At 35.6% G+C, this 15,402-nt stretch overlaps 1 protein-coding gene across 4 annotated transcripts in view; it reads left to right on the forward strand.

Moving 5' to 3' along the window:
* Positions 1-12,185, forward strand: part of alpl (alkaline phosphatase, biomineralization associated) — a 29,242-nt gene extending 17,057 nt beyond the window's left edge. For all 4 annotated transcript variants that reach the window (XM_081358374.1, XM_081358373.1, XM_081358376.1 and 1 more), the window contains exons 7-12: positions 379-519; positions 946-1,015; positions 4,842-4,976; positions 6,849-7,040; positions 7,144-7,263; positions 8,933-12,185. In XM_081358374.1, coding sequence (XP_081214500.1) covers positions 379-519; positions 946-1,015; positions 4,842-4,976; positions 6,849-7,040; positions 7,144-7,263; positions 8,933-9,198 — 924 coding nt within the window. In that variant the 3' untranslated portion in view covers positions 9,199-12,185. The remainder of the gene's footprint in view (positions 1-378; positions 520-945; positions 1,016-4,841; positions 4,977-6,848; positions 7,041-7,143; positions 7,264-8,932) is intronic.
* The last annotated feature ends 3,217 nt before the right edge of the window (positions 12,186-15,402 follow it).

Below are 15,402 nucleotides of genomic sequence, written 5' to 3' on the forward strand. Positions count from 1 at the left end.
ACATATTATTATTATTATTATTAATGTGACTATTATTATTAATATAATTGTCATATTGTAAAATTAATTATTATATAAATTAGATGTTTTAGTAACATCATTTATTATTATTAATATGGTATTAATAATAATAATTATAATAACTATTATTTTTATGTAATATTTATTAAATATTTAAACTATTAATTACAAATTATTTTAGCAGCATCAATTTGAATAGTGCAGAATTTTAAATATTTCTACTGTATTTAACATCATATTGTTTTTACATTTTCTACATCTTAAACTGTTTTGTTTTAATTTGGATTTTCTTTTAGACCGCAGTGTGTACAATAAATGTGTGATGTTTTTCTTTTGTTCTTCATTTTGGTTGGGCAGGTAATTATGGGGGGTGGGCGGAAATATATGTACCCCAAAAACACACCAGATGTGGAATACCCAGGAGACAAGAAACACAACGGTACACGCAAAGATGGCAGGAACCTTGTGGGGGAGTGGACTGACAGAGTGAAGAATAAGGTGAAAGATGAAACAAGGGGAAAACAGGGCACTTCATTCCATCTTTTCATTTACAATGTCATGTTCAATTCATTTCAGAAAAAAGAAAAACGATTCCACGCTATGCCTCTGCTGACAAATCTTTTTTTTATTTTCTCTCTGTGTTTGCCTGACTCTGGCAATGTATTTGTGCTCTTTTGATGATGCCCTCTTTATTGACTTCCCTGAATCTGAAGCTCTTGAGGCCTCTAAAGCAGGCTTTACAACTGTGCACTTAATAAAAAATGAAGACAATTTGTACTTGTTGTGAAACTGGATTACAGAGATTTGGTTGCAGGATATTGGATCAAAGCTTTGTTATACATTCTATAAAGCATCTAAATATAAGATGGTACTGCTATTTCTCTAACCTATTTGTTGTTTCTCTCTTAACCTTTGTGTAATCAGAGAGGTTACTATGTTTGGAACAAGAAGGATCTCCTTTCCCTGAATCCAAATAATGTGGATTATCTGTTGGGTGAGTTTTATAAACCTTCTGGTTAAGTGACCTTTTTTGAGATGATGTTTGGTGACACTATTTTAAGGTGACTTAGTTGCACGTTACTACATGTATTTACTATAGTAATTACAGTAAATTATCGCAACATAGGGATCCATTGGAGGCAAGCTTATTGAAAACCCAGGTGCTGTTTATTACAAACAAGATCAAACATGAAGCAAAAACATGGCATGGCATGAAAACTCAGATCATGAAAGACAGGAACATGAACATAGACTTACAAACAGAGATCTACAGGAAACAATGCTTGACAAAGACACATGGCAAACATGAGGGCTTAAAGGAGTGGTTGATTATGTTTTCACTTTTTTAATTTTAGTAGGTGTTTAATGTTGCTGTTTGAGCATAAACAACACGTGCAAAGTTACAATGCTCAAAGCAAAGGGAGATATTTGCTTTTAAAGAAATCATTTTTTAAGGACTACAACAAACGGCTGGTAGGGACTACACGACATTCGTCCAGGGGTTAGTGACATCACCAACCCTAAAATTTACATAAACCCCACCCCCTGAACACGATTTATAGATTATCATGACATTAACAATGACTAGAAGATAACAAATAAGGTACATAAATTCATTAACTAACCATTCAGAAATGTTGTCTACATGTTGTCACTTCTTGAGTCTCTCCACCTTTGTCTGACTCCGGTTTGAACATAAAATGCTAAAAGTTTTTGAAATTTTCAGTGCATGTCTGTGTGAGGTAAAAAGACATGTGCTGAGTCCCAATTCGCATACTATCCGTCCTAAATAGGTATGCGAAACTAGAATTAGTACGTCCCAAATCGTAGTATGTTGAAATGAGTATTCCAAAGATACCCGGATGGTCTACTATTTCCGGTTAGAATTCGAAGTGCAGATCAATGCACACTCTAACGGCTAATATTGCCCACAACCCATTGCGTGCGGGAGGGAGGGAGGAGCTCTGCGGATGGTGGTGATGTAAACATGGCAGTCGGATGTGGCAGTGGAGATGCACCCTCAGTTTTTAAGTGTAAGAATTTAAATGTTTAACCCTAATTAAAGTTATATTTTATTGTCTTGTAATATTAATGGGTTTATGTTGTGACAAAAAAGTACCGTGTTTATCTGATAGGGTCCGATGAAGATACTGAGCGCCTCATTGCAGGCTACAAAACAATAAATAAAAAGGCTCTAGTACAGTGTCATGCAAGTGTCTTTTTTATGTATTTCTTTTGATGTTTCTGTCTGACTTATTTGTAGTAATACTGTGGCTGTACAAATGTTAACTTTATCAGTCCAACCAAAGAAACATGGTAACTACATTTTTACTATAGTAAAAGCATGGTTAATTTTCATCGGGGTATTTTTAAGTATTATACATAGCCTAAGTATAAGATTAAAGCTCCAGTATGCGACTTTGGTATTTGACCACAAGAGGGCGCAGTTTCAACAATAACAAAGGCGAAGCTTGATGACGCTATGAAGGAGGTGACGATGGGAGATGTCGTTTTTTTTTAATGCGTTTTCACCATCTAGCGATATATCTACATGGAATTAATGAATCATGATCACGGATGAGGTAATTTATTCGTTTTTGTATTACCTGTATGTCTGATCGTATTATTTTATTTCATCATAATTAATGAACTGCAAGGAACGTGAAATGTTATGCTATATTATCCCGTTACAACATGTCAAATGATTTGTTTGGTTAATGTTGTGCAGTTTTACGTTTTTATGGTTAATGCCGTGTTGTGTAACGTGTTCAAACCAATATCTAAAAGTAAATTTGAACGAACATTTGCAAGTAATGACTAAATATATTTTTTTAACATCATATCCGATTGTATTTAATTGTACTGCCATAAGCTCGGTCACCACACGTGATAAAAAGCCTTACCAAAGTACAAAGAGCAATATAACTTTGTTTATAAGTGCTATTATTGACAGTTGCATGTCTTACCTGTCTATCAATACACTCGCGAGAGAGTCTCGGTCAAGTCCAAGATTGACGCGCAGCTCTCTCCATCTCGAAAACGCCTGGCCGATATTTATCTGGGTTTTATTCCTCCATTTGTCACACAGTCTGAATGTATCCGAATATGGACGCTTTCGTTTTGTTGGCACTTCCATACTCGCCAAAGAGTTCGTGATCCATAACAGCTATAACCATACAGTCTATGGCTATAACGCTTTAACCACCACTTCCGCATTTGACCATGCGATATTCCGGTGTGGTGGGTCATATTTTTTATTTTATTCTTTTTTTATTCTTTGTCAGACGTCTTTATTGTTTATTGTGATAAGAAAAAAAACCTCAATAAAGTTGTTGTAAAAAAAAAAAAAAAAAAATCCGGTGTGGTGGAATATCCTATCACATGGTCCACACCGGAAAAAAGGGATATTGCGTCACTGAGGCGCGACATTTCTTTTCCGGGACGGCCAGTTATTTAAAATCGGAATTTCTCTGAAATAAAAAATCTTTGGAGACTTTTGAGATATTGTAAGTACACAACTGGAGGAAATATATCACACTGTGCAAGTTATTTTTTGAAATTTTATTACAAAATTCCTACATATTGGAGCTTTAAGTATAAAATACGTTAAACAATAGTTACACTATAAACTTTAAATATTTTAACTCAGAAAATAAGTAGCTTTCGTTAAACACATTTGCACATGAACGTCAGAACCAGCCGCCTCACAAACGACCTGCGTTTGGTTGATCTACGCCGACGCCCTGCTTCACTCCTCAATTTGGTAAAACACATTGTAAATGTATTGTGAAAAAAAAAAGCTGGGAATAGTAAATAAAATTATATTGGATATATAAGAATGAATGAAATGTAAAATGTTTGTTAACAGTTGCGGTGTGCGTAACTAGGCAACCACGTTCGCGTTTACGTTGCATGACGTCATCGAAGTATGTCCCAGAACGTGCATACTCTTTTGCTACACACTCAAAAGTATGTACTTTTTCATCACAAAAAAAGTACATACTTTTAGGTCGTAGTATAAGTAGGCGAAATGGGACTCAGCCATGAGCTCTTGAAGCTCCGTCCACTGTGTCGGGAGCAGCAGCTCATTTGCCTTTAAAGGGACAGATACAAAAACGGTGCGTTTTTGCTCACTCTCAAAAAGTGACAACTTTAACATGCTATATAAAAATATCTGTGGGGTATTTTGAGCTAAAACTTCACATACACACTCTGGGGACATCAGAGACTTATTTTTCATCTTGTGAAAAGGGCATTTTACCACCCCTTTAAATACACAGACTAATGATAAGACAGGAACCACCTGTGAACAATGAACAGACGATTAACCAATGACAAGACACATGGCAGGATCACATGACAAACAGGGACTCACAAGACTAGACACAGAAACATGACAATGACATGAAACATGACCAAAACAAGACCAAATCGTGACAATTATGCATAATTACGAGTAACTAACCCTAAACAAAACTCTTAACACTTACCATAACACTATAGTAAGAACATGTAGTTAATTAATACTACTCAGTACTTATTTGAGTAAGTACACCGTAACTACGTCTTCTTAAAATAAAGGGTTACACTTGTACAGTGCTGCAGTGTTTATATATTTAAGTACTGAGCAATATTAATTAACAACTTGTACTTATAGGGTTAGGGTTGGATTAAGGTTTGGGTGAGGGTTAGTTGCATGTAATTATGCATCATTTTCTGTTATTTCTTTGATAAGTACATGTAACAAGGACACTGTAAAATAAGATGTAATAAAGTTTAACCCAATGTTTTACGGAATTCCTGCTCTATTTGCGCTGCAGGTCTGTTTGAGCCAGCGGACCTGTCCTATGAGCTTGAGAGAAACACAGAAACCGACCCTTCCCTCACTGAGATGGTAGACGTGGCCATTAAGATCCTGAAAAAAAATGAACGTGGATTCTACTTGCTGGTGGAAGGTAAAATATAGTGTACATCACTATTCATTAGACCGCCGATGTGCAACGGAAGGTCATTTTAACATCTAATTAAACTAGTATCAATTATTTGGCTTTTTTTTTAGTGCTGGGGAAGCTACTTTTTAAACGACTCTATATGCAGTTGTGCTCAAAAGTTTACATACACCTTGCAGAATCTGCAAAATAGCTGAATTTATAAAAATCTATCTGTTTACACACCCTGTGTTGTCTTATTGTTTTGTGATGGTTGTTCTTGAGTCCCTTGTTTGTCCTGAGCAGTTAAACTGCCCAATGTTCTGCAGAAAAGTCCTTTAGGACCTGCAAATTCTTCAGTTTTTCAGCATCTTTTACATATTTAAACCCTTTCCAGCTGTGACTGTATGATTTTGAGATCCATCTTTTCACAACAAGGACAATTGAGGAACTCGAACACACCTATTAAAAAAGTTTCAAACATTTACTGATGCTCCAGAAGGAAACACGATGCATTAAACTGTACTTAATTTGTCTTCTTCATCCTGTTCAAAAGTTTTCACCCCTCAGCTTAATGTATTGTGTTTCCTTCTGGAGGAATATATACATATTACACACACACAAATGTTTTCATTTATGTAGCATGAAAACAGCATAGACGGTGATCAAAAAAAGATTATAAAAATGTCAAATTCAAAGAAAAAACAAACAAGAAAAAAAACAAAAAACTACACCGCTACACAAATCTATATAACTGAACTACAAACAAAGTATAAACTGCAGTATTTAAATATTAGTCTCATTAAACATTTGGATTGTGACAGAGTTGAATAAATTGATTGGAATAATTCATTAAAATTAATTTGTTGATTGCCCCAGTTTGCTCATAGATACACAGTGTGACAATGTCAAAATCAACCACAAATATTTTTAAATTAATTAAATGCATTTTAAAAGCAGCACTATAACAGCTCAACTACTGTCAGGTACGAGCACTATAACAACCCTTTCATCTATTGAAGTGAAAGATATTTACAGAATGAATGTGTGTCTACATGCTCAATTCATACTTTGCAGTCACGTGACTTCCATGGATACCTGGCGGGCAACAAACGGGTATTTTCAACGTAGTGTCCTGTAGTTACAGGTCTTTCTAGTAGCTATCAAGTCTGTTAGCGAGCTAGCTGCATAACTATGGACTAGGATTAACTCCAAGGTAGCTAAATTATGTAAAGCAGACAAGGTTTATCAAGTTAATCGAGCAGTAATAATTCCTCCGTAAATAATCTAGCTCTACTGTTGGGTCATCTCCGGTTCTCATTCAAAACCATAGATATCACAAACCTCAAAACAACCTATCACACACTTTTGTTGTTGTTAGCAAAAGACTACAGCTGTGACTGTGCGTTCACACCGCCACCGGCGAGAGTGTCAAAGTGCCCGGAAGTCATTCATTTTCAATGAATTTTGGCGGTGTGAACGTACAGTTAGCCTAGCTTAGACTCATAACACAAACAGCTGACTCGCCGAACCAGCTGGTGGTGTTGATTGACGAAACTACAGGGTAACTTAAAGACACGATTAATTACATGATCATACACCCATTGTATTCAAACAAATGTTGAAATGACCTTTGATGGAGTGATGGAATGATCACTGCACAGAACGTGTATACTGTGAAGGTTGCTTATCTCATCTGCGGTTAGTGCAACCAATCACACAACAACTATCTGGCATGACGTTTACACTTCAAAACACCAACTTTTGTATAGTAAAACTGGCAACGTCCTTGATTAGTTTACTGGGTTTCGTTGCTGGAGAATGACGTTCTTGCCCGCCAGCCAGTACTTGTGACGTCACGTGCAAAGTATGAATATGAGACCTCTGACCTCTGACCAGGTGGGCGCATTGACCACGGACACCATGAGGGCAAAGCGAAGCAGGCCTTACACGAGGCCGTGGAAATGGATCGGGCCATTACTCGAGCTGATCTCCTCACCAGCGTTTACGACACGCTAACCGTCGTCACGGCTGATCACTCTCATGTCTTCAGCTTTGGAGGCTACACACCACGGGGGAACTCAATCTTTGGTAGGCAATGAAGGCTCAAGGCATGTTGGGAGCACTTTAATTACCTAGTGATTTTTCGGTGGTTTATGGTCCAGACTCAGAGTTTTCAATATCATTTCCACAGGTTTGGCCCCCACTGTGAGTGATATTGACCAGAAGCCCTTCACAGCCATTCTGTATGGAAATGGCCCAGGGTTCAAGTTGGTTAACGGTTCTAGAGAAAATGTCTCAACTGTGGGCTACGGTAAGTAATTACAGGTTTATCGCTTCCTGTTTCTGCCCCGGGGACCTACTTTTGGGAGACTTGGAATGCGGAGTTCTCTTTAAATCGGTCACGTTCGACGTCACGACGTCCTTTCCTTTCTTCATAACCGAGATGATGTACTTTTTAAAATTGCTCTATGCCATGTTACATAGCCACTAAAACATTATGTAAAAGGCCTATACTCCAGATATACTCCAGCTCTGATTTTAATCTTGATGGATTGAAATGCTTGCAATTCATTTTGAGGACATGGAAAGAGCCTGCTTAGAAATCAAGTGGGAATATAGCGCATTAGATTTGTGGATCTGCTTCTCTCATCGTGTTTCATTGCTGTAAAGGTTAAAACCTTGCATTCAGAGTTTTCTTCATGAATAGAGAGATGGAGCAGATGTAAAATCTAGTTGAATAATAGTAAAGTGAATCTCTCTCAGTTCCCACCACCCATTTTTCTTACTCTTTTTCTATATGTTTGACAAGCCATAGAATTATGGCTATTGTTCTGGCTTCTTTTCTATCATTTTCTTCCCCATCACTCTCTCTCCCTGTTTGTCTCATTACTATTCCACAGCATAGGTTTGGCTCTTTCAATTTCTGTTTTCACTGATAGAACACAATCCAAAAGCAATGAAGAAAAATTCATTGTCATCCCTACCTGTTGACATTCTTCTGGGGATGTCAAATATTCCAGTACAAAGACAAATGGACCTGTACCAATTTTTTATATCCGTAGTTCTGAGTATTGACAAGTAAACAGCAATATAGAAAACTCGCTGCTCTTATTTTTTTTCTGTGTTATTTATTACTGTTGACTTGAATTATTCGAAAAATGAAGTGATTTTTATTATTTATTTTGGTTTTTATATTGCTCATATATTGTAATCAATAATAATTATGAAATGCTTTCAGGCTACAGACTTCTGTTTTAATTTTAATTTGTTAATAATCATATTAATAATAAATTGACCTTAATATTAATTGTAATTTAATTTGAATTTAACATAATTATTTATCTATATTACTGAGAAATTAATTGTTAATATTCATATTTAAATAAAGTAGGGTTTTATTCAGTATTATTTTTTATGAATTGGAATTTAGTTTTAATATAACACTTAATTTATTTCTCTTAATTATTGAGAAATGCTTTCAGTCTACATGCTATTGTTTTCATTTTAATGTTAATATATTAAACTTAATATTAATTGGAATAATCTTTTTATAATTATTCAATTATTTCTCTTAATCATTGAGAATTTAATTTCATTTTGATTTGTTAATATTCACGTTACTATTTAACTAAACTAAGGTGTATCATAAATATTAAAGTTTTTATATAAAATATAACTATTCATTTATTTCTCTTAATAATATTAACTCTCTAAAATTAAGAGAAATAAATGAATAACTATAAATGAATACATTTACATTCAAACTAAATTACAATTAATATTAAATAGTAATTTTAAACTATTAAACAATAGTATGTAGCCGGAAAGCAATAATTTTAATTGTAATTTTTCTTATTAAATATTAAATTAATATTACTTGTAATTTAATTTTAATATAATATTAAGATTAATATGAACACATTACAAAAAAAAAAACGTCATTTTGATATCATGACAACTCTTCTTTCTTCTGCCCTCAGAGCAAAACAACTATCTGGCTCAGTCTGCCGTTCCCTTGCGCTCGGAGACTCACGGCGGTGAAGACGTGGCCATCTTCTCCAAAGGCCCCATGGCTCATCTTCTTCATGGAGTCCAGGAGCAGCATTACATTCCCCATGTCATGGCCTACGCCGCGTGCATCGGCCAAAACAAAGACCACTGCCGCACAAAGTCCGGCTCCTCTTCTCTCAGCCGCATCTCCCCAGTGCTGGCCGTTCTTCTTTCAGTCACATGGCTTCTGTGCTGACCCCTCTTCTTCAGATCATCTCTTATCCTACCGTGATTAGATCAGGAGCTGATTCTCTCAAGTGGAGTTTATGATTTTTTTTATGATATGTGATTCGTTTTTAAAGCATTTATCAACTTCAGGACCAATGTGTGGGCATTTTAAAGAGGCCAGTTTGAAGAGATTCTGTTGCAATAATGGAAGCAAATTGTAAAACGTGGTAAATTCCTTTTACTTGCCATTCAAGTGATATCGCACAAGTAAGATTGCTGGTGTACTGAATATCAGAACTGCTGTGATTCAGTTCAGAAGCGCAAATGTGAGTGTGATATTGCTGTTCTCTAAAGAACATAATAATGAATAATTGAGATCAAATCTGGCCAGAAAAATTACTTCAGAAGGACGCCAAAAAAATATCACGCTTTCTGTCGCAAGGCAACATGCAGATTGACCATCTGTCTATGGAACGAATTGTTGCTTAACAAGCTCACATTACAGCATTTTACCTTTGAGATTTTGTGAGGTCTGCTGTCACAAGAGATCAGTACTTTTCTTTTTTCCTTGAAGGAAAGAAATGTTTATTCAGCAAGGATGCATTAAATTGATCAAAAGTTACAAAGAGAGTGACAAAAAGTGACAAAAAATATTTATACTTAAGTAAAAGCTTTTTTTACTTTCTATTCATCAAAAAAGTATCATGGTTTCAACAAAAATATGAAGCAGCACAACTGTTTTCAACATTGATAATAATAAGAACCTAAATCAGCATATTAGAATGATTTCTGAAGGACATTTTGCCATCACAGGAATAAATTGCATTGTAAAGTATATAAAAATAGAAAACGGCTATTTTAAAGCTGAATAATATTTCACAATAATACTGTATTTTTATGGAGACTCTAAAGGGACATAGTGGTGCAAAAAATATGGGATGGGAGAAAAATATATATATTTCAATGCTTTGGCATTCACTCGCAAAGAACTCATAAACATATATTTTTTTCCCCCATCACTATGTCTCAGGAGCTCCATATTTTTTACTGTATTTTTGATTAAATAAATGCAGCCTTGTTGATCATAAGAGACTTGTTTTAATGAAGTTTATGAGATGTACAGAATAATAACAACAGAAGAGTTTGACAGTTGTGTTGTGTGAGCTTGGCCTTTTTTAGTTACCAAATATTGGTTGCCCAAAAAGTGTCAGAAAAATAAATAAATTAAATGATTAGAAGTATAACAAGAAGAAATCACAGTCTGTGCTTATTAAAGAAAGATTTTATACACTCACCTAAAGGATTATTAGGAACATCTTGCAGTTGATGGAGATTTGTGGGATGCACATCCAGGGCACGAAGCTCCCGTTCCGCCACATCCCAAAGATGCTCTATTGGGTTGAGATCTGGTGACAGTGGGGACCATTTTAGTACAGTGAACTCATTGTCATGTTCAAGGAACCAATTTGAAATGATTCGAGCTTTGTGACATGGCGCATTATCCTGCTGGAAGTAGCCATCAGAGGATGGGTACATGGTGGTCATAAAGGGATGGACATGGTCAGAAACAATGCTCAGGTAGGCCGTGGCATTTAAACGATGCCCAATTGGCACTAAGGGGCCTAAAGTGTGCCAAGAAAACATCCCCCACACCATTACACCACCACCACCAGCCTGCACAGTGGTAACAAGGCATGATGGATCCATGTTCTTATTCTGTTTACGTCAAATTCTGACTCTACCATCTGAATGTCTCAACAGAAAACGAGACTCATCAGACCAGGCAACATTTTTCCAGTCTTCAACTGTCCAATTTTGGTGAGCTTGTGCAAATTGTAGCCTCTTTTTCCTATTTGTAGTGGAGATGAGTGGTACCCGGTGGGGTCTTCTGTTGTAGCCCATCCGCCTCAAGGTTGTGCGTGTTGTGGCTTCACAAATGCTTTGCTGCATACCTCGGTTGTAACGAGTGGTTATTTCAGTCAAAGTTGCTCTTCTATCAGCTTGAATCAGTCGGCCCATTCTCCTCTGACCTCTAGCATCAACAAGGCATTTTCGCCCACAGGACTGCCGCATACTGGATGTTTTTCCCTTTTCACACCATTCTTTGTAAACCCTAGAAATGGTTGTGCGTGAAAATCCCAGTAACTGAGCAGATTGTGAAATACTCAGACCGGCCCGTCTGGCACCAACAACCATGCCACGCTCAAAATAGCTTAAATCACCTTTCTTTCCCATTCTGACATTCAGTTTGGAGTTCAGGAGATTGTCTTGACCAGGACCACACCCCTAAATGCATTGAAGCAACTGCCATGTGATTGGTTGATTAGATAATTGCATTAATGAAAAATTGAACAGGTGTTCCTAATAATCCTTTAGGTGAGTGTATATCATCAAGTCTAATGCGTTAATGACTCGAAGGATTCTTTCATTCAGCATTTTTCAATTTTTTTCCTACATTTGAAATCAAATACAATCTACCTCACTGGCATATGATGACCAGTTCAAAACTCCAACAAAAGCAAGTCACTCATTTTGAGCAACTATTACTATTGACAAAGGACTAGTCAAGCCACGTTTTTTTTTTTTTTAGAGGAATCCCTTGTATGCAAAACAAAAATGTACGTTTAAATTCATTGGAAATGCTTGATATTGATTGATCTGAAACATAACTGTATCTGTAACATGTTTGATGATCATCAGACCAAATGTGGTGTACATTTTTGAAATACTGTTTATCTTTCATGTTTTCACATTTTAATGAAATCAGAATCTGAATGTTGGTGTGATCGTTGTTTGTTTGTTTATAGCAGTCTGTGAGTCTCTATGAATGTTGGCAGTTCATGAATAATGACAAACATATGGATTTGAAGTAAATGAGAGTTTATATTCCTTGGCTATTCACTTGGACCCAAATTCAAATATCCTGTTAGAACAGACATTTCAAAAGTCAATTAAAAATATACAAAGCTCTGGCGATACAAGAAAGATTTCACAATAAAGGAAAAATGTGTTGGGAAAAACATTTTTGCATGGGTCATTTTGTTTTAGGTGGCTTTCATTCACTGTTGTGGTTTTAGTGAAACGCATCGAGCTCAGCCGCGGTAAATGGTCCTTAGCGTGCAATATGGGAAAGGAGTCCAACATGACACTGTGACCACAGTGTTTAGATGCATTTCCGTAAAAACAACACTTATGCAGGACTGCAACAAATTTGTGGTAAAGCAAGTCAGTGGAAGCAGCTTGCAAAATTCTGTCCTACATCATGATTTAGAGATTATAACACACGTTTTTATCCTCTCATGTCTGTCCCAGAGTGTGACAAAGCAGCCAAACTCTCTCTCGGTCGGCCTGCTGCTTTAATGAGGGAATGTGATATTTGTATTTGATGTCACCTGAGAGACTACCTCTATGGAAATGAGGGGATATCATGGCCCCAAACTCATCTTCTTTTAGCTTCTTTGACCTCTGTCGGAGTCCCAGTCGAGTTGACTTTATCATCACCTACCCATTTTGCATTACATGACAATTTGCCAAGAGTTTCCCCACCCCCTTCTCCAAGGCTAACGGCTTTTATAATGTACATCTGCCTATATCACCCTGACATTCAAATGCCAAAGCTGTTCATTTCCATAGGCTGATAGCGCTAGTGTCCTTCTGTTGATAAGGAACAGTGGGGGATGTGGCGACTTAAGTTGTCGCTTGACCTTGAGACACCTCAATTAAACTATTAGCAGAAAATATGAAATATAAATATTTATAATACATAATTTTATATATTAAAATATGTATAGTAATGTATTATATACAATTTATGTAATCTATAAATATTTAATATTTATTAATATTAATAATATGATGCATGCAGGGAAGCTGAAGACAGAAGACTCAGGTTCTCACAAAACACTAATACGTTTAGTTCTTACTCAAAACGCAAGCAAACACATCTCAACATAACAGAGAGTGGACAAAGAGTGAAGGCAAGGGTGAGGTTTAAATAACAAACTGAACCGAGCTAATAAATGACACACAGCTGAAACCAATTAACTAATAATGACGTAACCATGGAAACTAAACAAAGGCGGGAAACTGAATAAAGGAATGTGAAACTCAGACATGAACAAAACAGGGAAACATAACCCTGACTTAATGTAGGCTATTCAACTAAAATATTATTACTATTAAAATATGAAATGCTTAACAATACAAAATATTTGTAATAGTGCTGTAAATTGATTAATCGCATCTAACATAAAAGTTAGTAAATATACTGTATAATATTATATATAGGCTATATATATACATACATGCACACACAAAAACTTTTATGTAAGATGCAATAAATCATGAGTAATCGATTTGGCAGCACTATTTACTAAATATTATTATGTTGACATTTCTATTTCTAATAATTATCTAATAATTTTATAGGAGGTTTGAATTTCTATTAACCCTGTTATAACACACATCAAATAGAGTTTAAAACTATATTTTCTTGCAATAAACATTGAATGAACATTGATACAGTATAAAAACTATGGCAAATAGTGGTACCAGTAAACATTTAAGCATTAGGTTAAATATTGAGTTTAGCTTGTTTGGGACCAAATGTGACCCTGGATCACAAAACCAGTCTTAAAGGGATACTCCACTTTTTTGGAAATAGGCTCATTTTACAACTCCCCCAGAGTTAAACAGTTGAGTTTTACCGTTTTCGAATCCATTCAGCCGAGTTTCTGATATTTAGAAGAATATCAGTAACCAGACAGTTTCTGGTCTCATTGACTTCCATAGTATTTTTTTTTTCCTACTATGGAAGTCAATGAGACCAGAAACTGTCTGGTTACTGATATTCTTCTAAATATCAGAAACTCGGCTGAATGGATTCGAAAACGGTAAAACTCAACTGTTTAACTCTGGGGGAGTTGTAAAATGAGCCTATTTCCAAAAAAAGTGGAGTATCCCTTTAAGTCGCACGGTATATGTGGCAATAGCCAACAAAACATTGTATGGGTCAAAATTATTGATTTTTCTTTTATGCCAAAAAATCATTAGGTTATTAAGTAAAGATCATGTTCCATGAAGATATTTTGTAATTTTCCCACCTTAAATATATAAAAAATATATATTTTTGCGAGTGGATGCAGCACACTCGCCAATAGAAATGGACAACTTTAAAGGTGATTTTTTAATATTTCAATTTTTCTGTACCCTCAGATTCCAGATTTTCAAATAGTTGTATCTCGGCCAAATATTGTCCTATCCTATCAAACCATACATCAATGGAAAAATTATGTATTCAGCTTTCAGATGATGTATAAATCTCAATTTAAAAAAAAATTACCCATAAGACTGGTTTTGTTGTCCAGGGTCACAAATGTGAATTTGTACTTGTAGATACTATTTATATTTTCCATACATTTTTTTTGGTAACACTTTATTTTAAAATGTCAGTGTTACAGTGTAATTATACATTTCAGTACTGAGTAATGATAATTTACTGCATGTACTTACTATAGGGTTAGAATGAAAGTTTGGTTGAGGGTTAATAATTATGCATAATTTATAGTTATTACTACAGTAACTACATGTAACGTGTATCAATTACACTGTAAAATAAAGTGTAACCTATTTTTTTTTCATTGTTTGATTATTTCAAAATCATTTTTTGATAATTGGGCAATAGGCTTGAATAGTTGAGCTTGACCAATCCAGTCAACGGTTGCATAGACAAATGCAAAGTAAATTTTTATGCTAGGTTCATTTTATGTTAAATACAAATTTATCCTATAATATTATTGAAACATATTGGATTTTGATTATTGATTTTGATTATTGATTGAAAAAAAAAAAAAAAAAAAAACGCGGAATACCATATTCGCAGGAAAGTGCCAGTTACAGATGACCCTGAAGAGAATTTGATCGCATCTTCAAAGCCTCTTTTGGAGCGGCTGTGATTGACATAGTGAATCCATCAGAGGAAGTCTTTATCTTTGAGAGCTGGGAATGAGGGCACTGTCTGACTAGCACGTGGCACCATTGCGACTTTATCTGCCTCACGCTTTTTTCTTCAAACCCTCTTCCCCAGAAAGGATCCTGTAAGACTGCGTCCTCTGCAGAGCTGATATCATGATCTGTCTTTTTGAGAGGTCTGGCGTAAGGCGTGCGAAAATGGGCTGAATAATTTCGGGGGAAGGGGCTTGGGATGGACTCTTGCTCTCTCAGATCAAATCCA

The sequence above is a fragment of the Scardinius erythrophthalmus genome (genome assembly GCF_964197995.2).
Source record: "Scardinius erythrophthalmus genome assembly, chromosome: 25".
NCBI classification, from domain to species: Eukaryota; Metazoa; Chordata; class Actinopteri; order Cypriniformes; family Leuciscidae; genus Scardinius; species Scardinius erythrophthalmus.